The 10,781-nt window shown below is 36.0% G+C and overlaps 1 protein-coding gene across 1 annotated transcript in view; it reads right to left on the bottom strand.

Moving 5' to 3' along the window:
- Window positions 1–2,517: 2,517 nt before the first annotated feature.
- LOC103064736 (glutamate dehydrogenase, mitochondrial-like) overlaps window positions 2,518–10,781 on the bottom strand; it is a 41,453-nt gene continuing 33,189 nt past the window's right edge. The window contains exons 10-12 of the mRNA XM_088134684.1: window positions 5,769–5,984; window positions 2,865–2,927; window positions 2,518–2,634 (exon numbers count right to left, since the gene is read on the bottom strand). Coding sequence (XP_087990810.1) covers window positions 2,518–2,634; window positions 2,865–2,927; window positions 5,769–5,984 — 396 coding nt within the window. The remainder of the gene's footprint in view (window positions 2,635–2,864; window positions 2,928–5,768; window positions 5,985–10,781) is intronic.

The following is a 10,781-nucleotide window of genomic DNA, read 5'->3' as shown; positions in this document are numbered from 1 at the left end:
CAGACTTTGTATGGACAAGTATAATGAAATATGGGACTCATTTATACAAAATACGGTAGGTTAAAAAAAAACCATGATAGTCATATAAATCTATTAGAAATATATATGTACTTGAATAATATTTGTATTAGATAAGTATATATAGAATTGAAATTGTTTATTGTTATGATATATTAACACTTTTTTTCCTTTGTTGTATTTTTTCACTTTTTTGTTAAACCACTTTTATGTATTTTTTTTTTGTAATCAAAATTTTTTAAAGAAATTAAAAATATCAGGAATTCAGCACAGGAAACATTTTGTATTATGTCATCAAATGTTTTGTTATAATTTTTATGTCATAATATGTTTTATAAAATTTGGCAAATTTCAATTCCATGGGAGTCATGGGTCCCAGATTTTGGACGTATTCTCTAAGTTAGCTCATTTGATGTATCTTGGTTCAAAAATTGTTGGCCTATGACAGACCATTTTGCCCAGTTAAAGGTTGTAAACATGAGAGTTTTAGTAGTATATCAATAGATAATGCAAGGTTAAATCGAGTGGGGTTTTTTGCCTTCAACCCTTACGTCACAAAGGATTACCAGTAGCTGCCCCTTTCTTAAGCTTATCTGTTATGGCTACCTTCACAGTGTTTTTTCTTCCTTATTCCCAGCCTTCCCTTTTCCCTCCTTGCTCAGTTCAACCCTGCCATCTGGCGGCAAAAGCTTTTTATGATATTGAACAAAGGATGACACTGGGTAACTGCAGATGTCAGTGTACAAACAAATTATGAGCCAGCTGGGAGAGAGGAAAGTGCCTAGAAGTTACTTAGTCCTAATCGGATATGACCTTTGGGATTCCTGCTGACAACATTTACAACTGGGATGCGATTAGCCAAGTGCTGAAACATGGTGTGACTGAATCTACAACCCTTGAGGAATGGAAGTACTTCAAATGCTTGGCATATTTCTTATATATTACAACTCTGCCAATTAAATTTGTCTATGATTAAAATTGTTTCAGATGTTTTCTAGAAATAATTGACTTTCTTAAACCAAAAGAAACAACATCTTACTTACAATGTAATTCTTTTTCCAAATTCACTTATTACTGTTTTACTATTAATCTTTCAGATCTGTCTGAAACAGATATTCTTCCTTTTTGTGAACCTTGCCCACTGTCACAGTTATAGGGTGCCATGGTTGCCTCATTTTCTGCTGAATTCTAAAATTCACTAGTAATATAAGAAGTAATTTCAGCAGCTGCTTACAAAATGAATAGGCAACACTGTGCATACAAAAGTAACTTACCAGGTTTACTTGAGTATGTGACAGCTTACTATAACATTGTGAACCAGCTTCCTTAACTATTCCATGAATAAAGAGATGCTGCTGCTGCTTGAACAGAGTACAATTACATAAAGGTGTTTGACTACCCAGATATCTAAGGCTGAATTTTCTTTTTATTAGTTCTGCCATAGCTACATATCCATACAGAAATGTGAATAGATAGAGTGCTATACTAATAGAATATTATCCAGAGATTTGGATAGAACTTGGCCGTCACATTTCTTTGCTATAGTATTTCATCAGTGTTATTCAACAGTGCAGTGATAAAGTCCTTTGAAGACACAAGCTGCAACTTCAGTTGCAAATGATACTGTGGAAAGGTCCTGGTGGAAATAGTTATCATACTGACACTTTGATTTTTCTATCAGAGATTCAAATAACGAAGAATATCAAATTAGATTTAACATCTTGTATTAAGTAAAACGTAAAAATAATGGCTAGGTTGTTTCTTGCTGTTTTCTGAAAAATGTAGTATGTCAGGTGGCAGTCAACTTTCATCTATAACAAAATCTTGGGAATGTATGTGAGAGGCAAACCACAATGAGGATGCAACACAGAAAATCAAGGCTATAAGTACTGATTATATGTATGATATTTAAAATAATAAATAAATGAGGTTTATTGCAGGGAATAAACTTTGCTAAAATTCAGAATCCAAGCTTAGAAAAACAAAGCATTAATTTATAATGAATCTCATCTCCAGAAGAGGCCACAAAGCAGGTAGAAAAATGGTATCACAGACCAGAGCAGAGTTAAGAGTGGGACAAGAGTGGAAGTGCACCAACACAGATGTAACGAAGGAATTAAAGCAAACCAAATACACAGTAATGCACAACTATATGGAATAAAACGAGTAAGAGAGGTTGAACTCCAATCAATACTTAATTTCAACAATTAATGTACTGTACATTTTAGCAAAATAAAAGCATCCATGGAGTGGTAGTGCCACTTGTAAGTCCAAATTAGAACTCAGAAAAAAAACCATGACTTAATAATTATATAACAGAAAGACTGAGAAAATGAAAAGAAGGAATAAGATACAAACAAGAGAAAAAGCTTCCATAACATCATAGCAACATCTTGATCCAGCTTTCCTGCTTCGATGTTCCTTATTTTCTAAAGGAATACATACTTTTTCTTGTTTGTACTTTTTAAACTCCAGGTTGAAGGCCAGCAGTGGGTAGCTTCAGTAAGTGAAACTTGCCTCACTATAAACCTTAAAGATCTTTTCAATGGCACAAACATAGGCAGCTGTTCTCTGGTCCAAGCCTAGGTTATACCTTGTGGCTACACTCATGATTTGCTAGAAAACAAAATATAAACATAAGCAACGTGGTCCCAATATTCTGGTCTGAAACCAAAACCTAAAAGGGATAGGGTAAGAAATGGTACTAGTACAATAATGACAATTGTTTCAAATGCTGCAATGGATATTACAGATGCACAAGAAAAGGCCAGAAAATCCACCATATGAAAATATTACTTTTGTTGTTTAATTACACCGATAGAGAAATGCAACCCAGAAGCACTTACCTTGGCTGAACGTTCCATGGTGAAAGCTAGTCCAGAATGCACAATGTCCTTCTCTGAAGCACCCTTTTAAAAAAATACAGGCTTGAGAAAAATACACTACAACATTCCATTTTCCTATCAATATTTATATGTGACTCTCTCTCACTTATTTTTGCAGTGTAATGGACTGAATGGATTTGGGCTGTGAAATTCAGAGAGCTTATTGTTATCAACCTATCTTAACTTAGGCCACTGATGAGAGAATAAAATCAATCCACGGATGTTGGCTTGCAATCTGAGACAGAACAGAATTATATTCCTCTTATTGCATTGGCAGGGTGTTGTCAGCCACCTTCTTCTGGGTAACCAATGCTGTCTTAGGCAAGGGCCGCCCAGATGAATTACCATTGGGCTGCTTGGGCAGGGTCTGTGGTGACTGGGGCATTTTCTTCCTGTTACCCAGGCTTCTTTTATGCCTGTTAATTCCAAGGAAGTGGATAGGGGCTTTCTACGATGTCACCCACCTGTGAGCTGGATTTTTGGCTCTCCTGGCTTCTTCTGATAGCTAGGGGGGCGGGGAGTGGGTTTGTATCCTGGATCCAGGAGGCTGTAAATGTTTCTTTGTGTGAGAGTTCAATGCCTTCAGCCCTGAAAGAGTGTTGGTTCCTTTCATTCCTGGATCCAGAAGTTTTAGACAACTACCATCCAGTCTGTAACCTTTCCTTTTGGGCAAAAGTTGTGGAGATGGTGGTTTGGGATCAACTACGGGATGTCCTTAGGAAAGTGGATTATCCAGACTATTATCAGTCAGGGTTCAGGCCTGGGTATGGAAAGAGATAGCGCCCTGGTCAATGATCTGCGTTAGGGCCTGGATGGGGGTAGTATGCCTGTCTTGGTTCATTTGGCTCTCTTGGAGGCTTTCAATACCACTGACCATGATATTCTGCTGGACCAGCTACAGGGATCAGGGGCACTGTTTTACAATCTGCTTCCTTGAGGGCAACTCTTAGTTGGTCCCAAACCACCATCTCCACAAAAGAGAAGGTTGGAGATTGGGCAGTAGTTGTCCATTCTTTCATCACTGGCTGGTTCCAGTCAGCAGTGTTCAGGAGCTGGCTCTCTCCCCATTATATAACGTCTATATGAAGATGCTGGGGAGGTCAATTTGGTAGGTCAGGGCCCGGTCTCACCAGTATGCTGATGATACCCAGCTGTGACCCCAGACCCCACTAGAGATGCTGCTGATATCTTGTGCCAGTGCCTGGAGGCTGTTAGGGTCTGGATGGGAGACAACAGGCTTAAACTGAACCATAGGAAGGCAAAACTACTCTTTGTACACTGAGATCCCTCCATGCCTCTCTCTTGTTGATGGGGTTGCACTGCCCCTGAATGAGGAGGTCCATAACTTGGGCATCCTCCTGGACTAGCAGTTCCTGCTGGATCTGCAGTTGGAAACTGTGGCCTGGGGGGACTTTGCTCAGCTGCAACTGGTACACCAGCTATAACCTTACTTGGGGCAGGAGGACCTGATTAGTGTAGATCACACGCTCATCACAATGTGCATAGACCACTGCAATGCAGTCTACATGGGGCTGCCTTTAAAGACCATCTGGAAATTCAGCTGGTGCAAAATACAGTAGCCCAGATGCTCACAGGTGCTTTCCGGTGCACCCATATTTTGTGGGCACTGCATTGGCTTCCAATCAGCTTCCAAGTGCAGTATAAAGTGCTGGTTTTAACCTGTAAGTCTTCATGGCTTGGCATCAGAACCACATCCCTCCACTGGAATCAGCCCAACTGATGGTGCTGGGAGAAACAGCTGGTTGTCCCCATTTTTGGGAGGGTCAGGGGGACCAAGGGCTAGAAGCATTGTTTTTCCATCATCAGGCTGGCCCTCTAGAAGGGCCCCAACTCTAGTTGCTTTCTAGAAGCTTCTGAAAACAGAGCTTTTCCAGAGGGTGTTTGGGAATGAATCTTTGTGCATTTCCAACTGTCAGCTTTTGTATTTTTAATTGTCATTGTTTTTCATGCTGTGAGCCACCAAGAGTCTGCATATTATTGCAATGGGACATAAATGTGATATATACATATGCACACAGACATATAAACATATATATTGTAATTTTAACTGATTTTAACTGTTTTGTAAACTGCCCAGAGTCATTTCAACAAGATGGGCAGTGACAAATTTTATATATAAGTAAGTAAGTAAGTAAGTAAGTAAGTAAATAAATACTGTATACACATGCCTACTTACACACATACACTTATAAACAAATAAATAAAGGAGCATGTTTGGTGTAGTGGTTAAGGCACCAAGTTAGAAATTGGGAGACTGTGGGTTCTAGTCCTGCCTGACTTAAGCACAAAGCCAGCTGGGTGACTCTGGGCCAATCATTGTTTCTCAGCTCTAGGAAGAAGGCAATGACAAACTACTTCCAAGAATCTTACTAAGAAAATTCCAAGGACTAGTCCAGGCAGTTGCCAGGAGTCAAATAAATTTGGTTCATCACTCTTAAAAACTATTAGCCTTTAACATGGCTGCAGTCAATAACTCCTCATCAATCTTTTCTAAAAGCTCTGGTTTTATTTTTATTGTTTTATAGGCCAATACTAGAGCCATTATGAAGCTTCATGTCTTCCCAAGTTCAGGTAAGTAGATAAAAATTGAACTTGGCAAGGATACTTTCTTCAAGACTTAAGAGGTTATACTATAGAGATTAATTGCAGTGTAACATTTAGAAAATACCTTAATCAAGAACTTTTCACCATCACAAAAAGGAAAGACATGCTATATTCAATTAGGTTTCAGGTAGGAATGAAGTTCCCCTTTTATCTTGAGAAATAGGGTGCCCTAGGCATTCTTCTTCTAGAGATTGCTCCAAAGAAACAGAGAAGAAGAAAATGATTAAACATACAACTTACTGCTATTCTAGCTTGGAATTCTGGTGTGGGTACAATAGGGATGTCTCCATTGCTATTCCCAAACTTTCTCTCCAGACTTTGCTGCACTGACATCAGCAGATGATAGTTAGAATCACGCTCATATTTGAAGGTAAGGCGCCCATAGCTGACATGGTTGAGATTCTTCAGCCATTCAAAGAAGGAAACTGTCACACCACCTGCATTTATGTACAAATCCTGCCACAAAGAAACAAATAGTTTCAGCTACCTGGTGAATTCTCAGCAACAGAACTGCAAGAATATGACGCTACCTACTCATAAACCCATGTAGAAAAGCAGCACAAACATGTAAAAGTAACACACTCATAATGTTGCTTGATTTCTACTTCCAGACATTGAAAATGACCTCAAGCACCTATATTATGATACATTGATTATCTTGTAACACAGTAGATAGAGAGTAGCCAACTTTGGTGCAGCACAGAAATTTATTTCCTGTGCTGTGGATGAATGATAATATACACTTCAGAAGCCTAGCCCATTTGCCCTTTCCCTTCTTATATTAGCAACAGTGATTCAAGGTACAGGTAGTCCTTGACTTACAACCATTCATTTAACAACCATTCAAAGTTATGACGGCGCTGGAAAAAAGTGACTTATGACCGGTTCTTGCACTTACAACCTTTGCAGGGTCCCAGTGGTCACATAATCAAAATTCAGGCGCTTGGCAACTGACATGCATTTATGACAGTTGCAGCATCCTGGGGTCATGTGATGACCATTTGTGACCTTCCCAGGGGGCTTCTGACAAGCAAAGTCAATAGGGGGAAGCTGGATTCGCTTAACGAACATGTGATTTGCTTAATGACCATGGCAAAAAAGGTAAAATTGGGCACAACTTACTTAATGACCACATCACTTAGCAACAGAAGTTCTGGTCCCAATTGTGGTTGTAAGTTGAGGACTACCTGTACTGAACAATTTGAGGTAATCATAATATTGGGAATTGTCAGCCATTCAGAGCCTCTAAGTAAGTAAATAAATACATTACATTTTCATTAGAATCCTGGTCTTTAATAGAGGAGAAGAAACAATATATTATGGAACAAAGGAAGCAGTAGTACTATCTCAAACTATAAGGATTATAGTTACAGAAAAAGAAGTAATGCCAAATGTCAGTCAGTGGGCAGAAACCAGTTACAGACTTCTTGTTTTATTCATACTTGTATCATATGGCATGTTTCAATGTGTAAACTTCTGAATACTCACTGGTACTTAGGACAGAAATTATTTCCTGGATTGACCACTGAAAATACTTCTTTGGATCAAATGAATTATAGAAAGCTCCTAAAACATCTAGTTTAGTATTGACTGATCAAAATCAAAGTATTTTCAGTAACACACTCTAGGACAATAGAATACAATATAGTCTGCCCATAGCACAGCAAGGGTACTGTACTATCCTACCTCCACCTCCAATTAAAATAGATGCATTTGGTACTTTTTTTTTTTTTGCCATGTTAAACAACCATTACACACTGAGCCAAAGTTTTCAGTGAACTTTTTCTTATGACCCCAAGAACTCTTTCCTGGTTAGTCACTGTGCCTTCATATTCTATCAATGTAAATGTGCTTCTGTAGTCACTTCTGCTATTTTCTCATCAATTCACAAAGTTTGAAGAACAATTTGTTTGGGATTTCTCTGTCCTAAATAATTTGGTATTGTCTATGAGCTCGGACATCATGCTGTCCACCTCAACTCTAGATTCTTTTTAAATACACAAAATCTGGGATCCCAAATATAGCACCAAAGTGCCTTGTCATCTGCAAGGGCCCTACTTAATTTAAATAATTAAATTATTTATGGAGGAAAAAAGGAAGTTTGCTACAAAGCAAAGCAAAATTCCCAGATGTAATTTTCATGCCTAAAAGGAACAGATCTCACAAGCGTTCTTAAAAAATAAAAATGATGTATTGCAGTCCAGTATTGTATTTATAAATATACACTCCTCCTCAGAAAAAAGTAAAAGCAAACAGATATCATGTAGGAAATCATGAAAGAGAAGAATAGAAGAGGCTGCCCTCTTCCCAGCAGACATTTTGTAAGAATATTCCTAACATGTTCTCAAAATTTCACATATATCCTCAGCTAGAAAAAGCTGCTGGACCTTGATTCATGCCTACTTCCAATTCATATCCTTGAGAGACTTTACTATTTGCCTTCCTGCACAGTGAGGATTGTACTTCCTCCTGTATTCTACCAACTATTTTTTTTTATTTTATAAATCTTTATTGGCTTATAAAATTTAACACACACAAATACTTAACAAACATAAAACGTGAAGAGCAAATACAGATAGAAAAAAGAAGAAAAAAACCCTAAAGATCAACACCACACAGCCACAATAAAAAAAAAAGAGAAAAGAAAAAAAAAGAAAAAGAAACACAAACATTTTTAAAAACAGGGTTTTCTTCTAACTAAACAGTGAGTTTTAACTATTTACATGTCTTCTCTTCTTGGTTCCTTCATCTTGTCTCTGTTTCTATTTTATTCACAGTTCTTACTTGTTACTCTAAATGTTCATCTGTATGGAATATATCGTTTCCATATAGCCAAAAAAGGGTTTCCAATTTGTTATAAAGTCATCAACATCTTTATCTTTTAGCTGGTCAGTCAATTTAGCCATTTGAGCAATTTCCAAAGATTTGAGTAACCATTCCTCTAGGGTTGGTACATTTTCCTCTTTCCATTTGGCTGCATAGACAATTCTAGCCGCGGTGATCAGGTGTAGTAGAAGATTTCCATGTTTTTCCTCAATTTCTTTATCCATAAATCTGAGTAGGTACAGTTCAGGTTTCTTAATAATTTCCATTGACAATATTTTGCAACTATTTTTAGGTACTGACTCCCAATATTTTTTGACTTTTGGACACGTCCACCACATATGGTATAAAGTACCAATTTCCTTTTTACACTTCTAATATACATTCAATATTGTGTTATACATTGTATTTAATTTATCAGGGGTTATGTACCACCTGATAAATTTTATAAAATTTTTCTTTCAAATTATAATTTAATGTAAATTTTAACCCTTTGGTCCACATTTTTTCCCACAATTCATACTCAATATTATAGCCAAAATTTTTCTCCCATTTTTTCATACAATCTTTATTTTGAACTTCCCTTTTAGCTTGTAATAAAATTTTATATATTTTGACTATCATATGATCATTATTTGTATTAATTTGAGTGTCCCACCATGATAATTCTTTGGTAAATTTATAATTTTTGATGTCTATTTTGAATTGTTCTTTCAACTGAAAATATGTGAACCAGTGGCACAGGTACCCCTCCTTTTCCAATTCCTCTCTTGTTTTTAATCTATATGACAATCCTTCCAAGTTTAATAGTTCTGAATATCTCAAACATTTATAATTTCCTCCATTATCCCGTCTTGTAAAAGCTTCTTGTGGAGAGATCCAGAGCGGAATATTTGGTGTTAAGATAGGTTTATACTTATTCCAGATTCTAAAAATTGACTTCCTTATAATATGATTATTAAAAGCTTTATTCATTTTAATTTTGTTATACCATAGGTATCTGTGCCAGCCAAATTTTAAATCATGTCCTTCTAAATTTAATAATTTCCAATTTTCTAATGTAACCCAATCTTTTATCCATAGCAAACCACTCGCTTCATAATACAATCTTATATCAGGCAGTCCCAAACCTCCTCTTTCTTTACTGTCTTGTAATAATGTAATTCTTATTTTTGATTTCCTCCCCTGCCAAATAAATTTTGACAGGTCTCTTTGCCAGGTTTTGAAAGTTTTATCCGTAATTAAAATTGGGATAGTTTGGAATAAAAATAATAGTTTTGGCAATATATTCATTTTAATTGTAGATATTCTTCCTAGTAATGATAAATGTAGGTTTTCCCATTTTACTAAATCTTGTTTGATCCTATTCCATATCTTTACATAATTGTTTTGAAATAAATCAGTATTTCTTTTTGAAATTTCTATTCCCAAATATCTTACTTTTTTTACATTTTGAAAGCCTGTCTTCTGTTCCAACAGTTCTTGGCTGTTTTGTGGCATATTTAAATTTATCATTTTCATTTTTTGATTATTTATTTTAAATCCTGCTAAGTCTCTAAATTCTGATAGAATATTTAGTAAATGCTCTAGGGACTCCTGTGGATTTTGCATTGTAATTACTAAATCATCGGTGAAGGCTTTTAATTTGTACATTTCTTGTTTTATCTTTGCCCCTTTTATGTGGTCTTCTTTTCTAATACCGTCTGTTAATACTTCTAAACCTAATATAAATAGTAAAGGAGATAGAGGATAACCTTGTCTTGTTCCCTTTTCAATCGGACACTCTTGTGTCATGTCTCCATTTATCACTATTCTGGCTTTTTGTGTCGTATAGATTGCTTTCACTGCATTTAAAAAAATCTCTCCAAAATCCATTGCCTCTAATGTCTTGAACATAAAATTCCAATTTAAATTATCAAATGCCTTTTCAGCATCCAAGAATAGGAGTGTAATTTGTTTTTCATTATGTATTTGTGCATATTCTATTAGATCTATAACTGTTCTTATATTATCTTTTATATACCTCTGTGGTAGGAAACCATTTTGATCATGGTTAACTATTTCTTGTAATATAATTTTTAGTCTTTCTGTTAAGATTGAAGTATATATTTTATAATCATTATTCAAAAGGGATATGGGTCTATAATTTTTGCATAATTCTGAATCTTGATCTTCTTTTGGAATTAAAACAATATTAGCCTCTGTCCACGATTTAGGTATCTGATTCCCTATCAAAATTGAATTAAATAAGTCTTTAAGTAGTGGTACAATTTGATCTTGAAATTTTTTATAATAACCTGCCGGAAATCCATCTGGATCTGGGGCCTTGCCCGTTTTCAATTTTTGAATCACTTGTATGATTTCCTGGTCTGTAATAGGATTATTTACTATTATCTTTTGGTCCTTTGATAGTTTCTTTAAGTTACATTC

This window comes from Python bivittatus, unplaced genomic scaffold (genome assembly GCF_059951505.1).
Source record: "Python bivittatus isolate LINGU-HERP-01145 unplaced genomic scaffold, Pbiv_v1 ctg000080_np1212, whole genome shotgun sequence".
In the NCBI taxonomy this organism is placed as follows: Eukaryota; Metazoa; Chordata; class Lepidosauria; order Squamata; family Pythonidae; genus Python; species Python bivittatus.
Note: the sequence above shows the minus strand (reverse complement) of the source record. Positions and strands in the feature narration are given on the sequence as shown.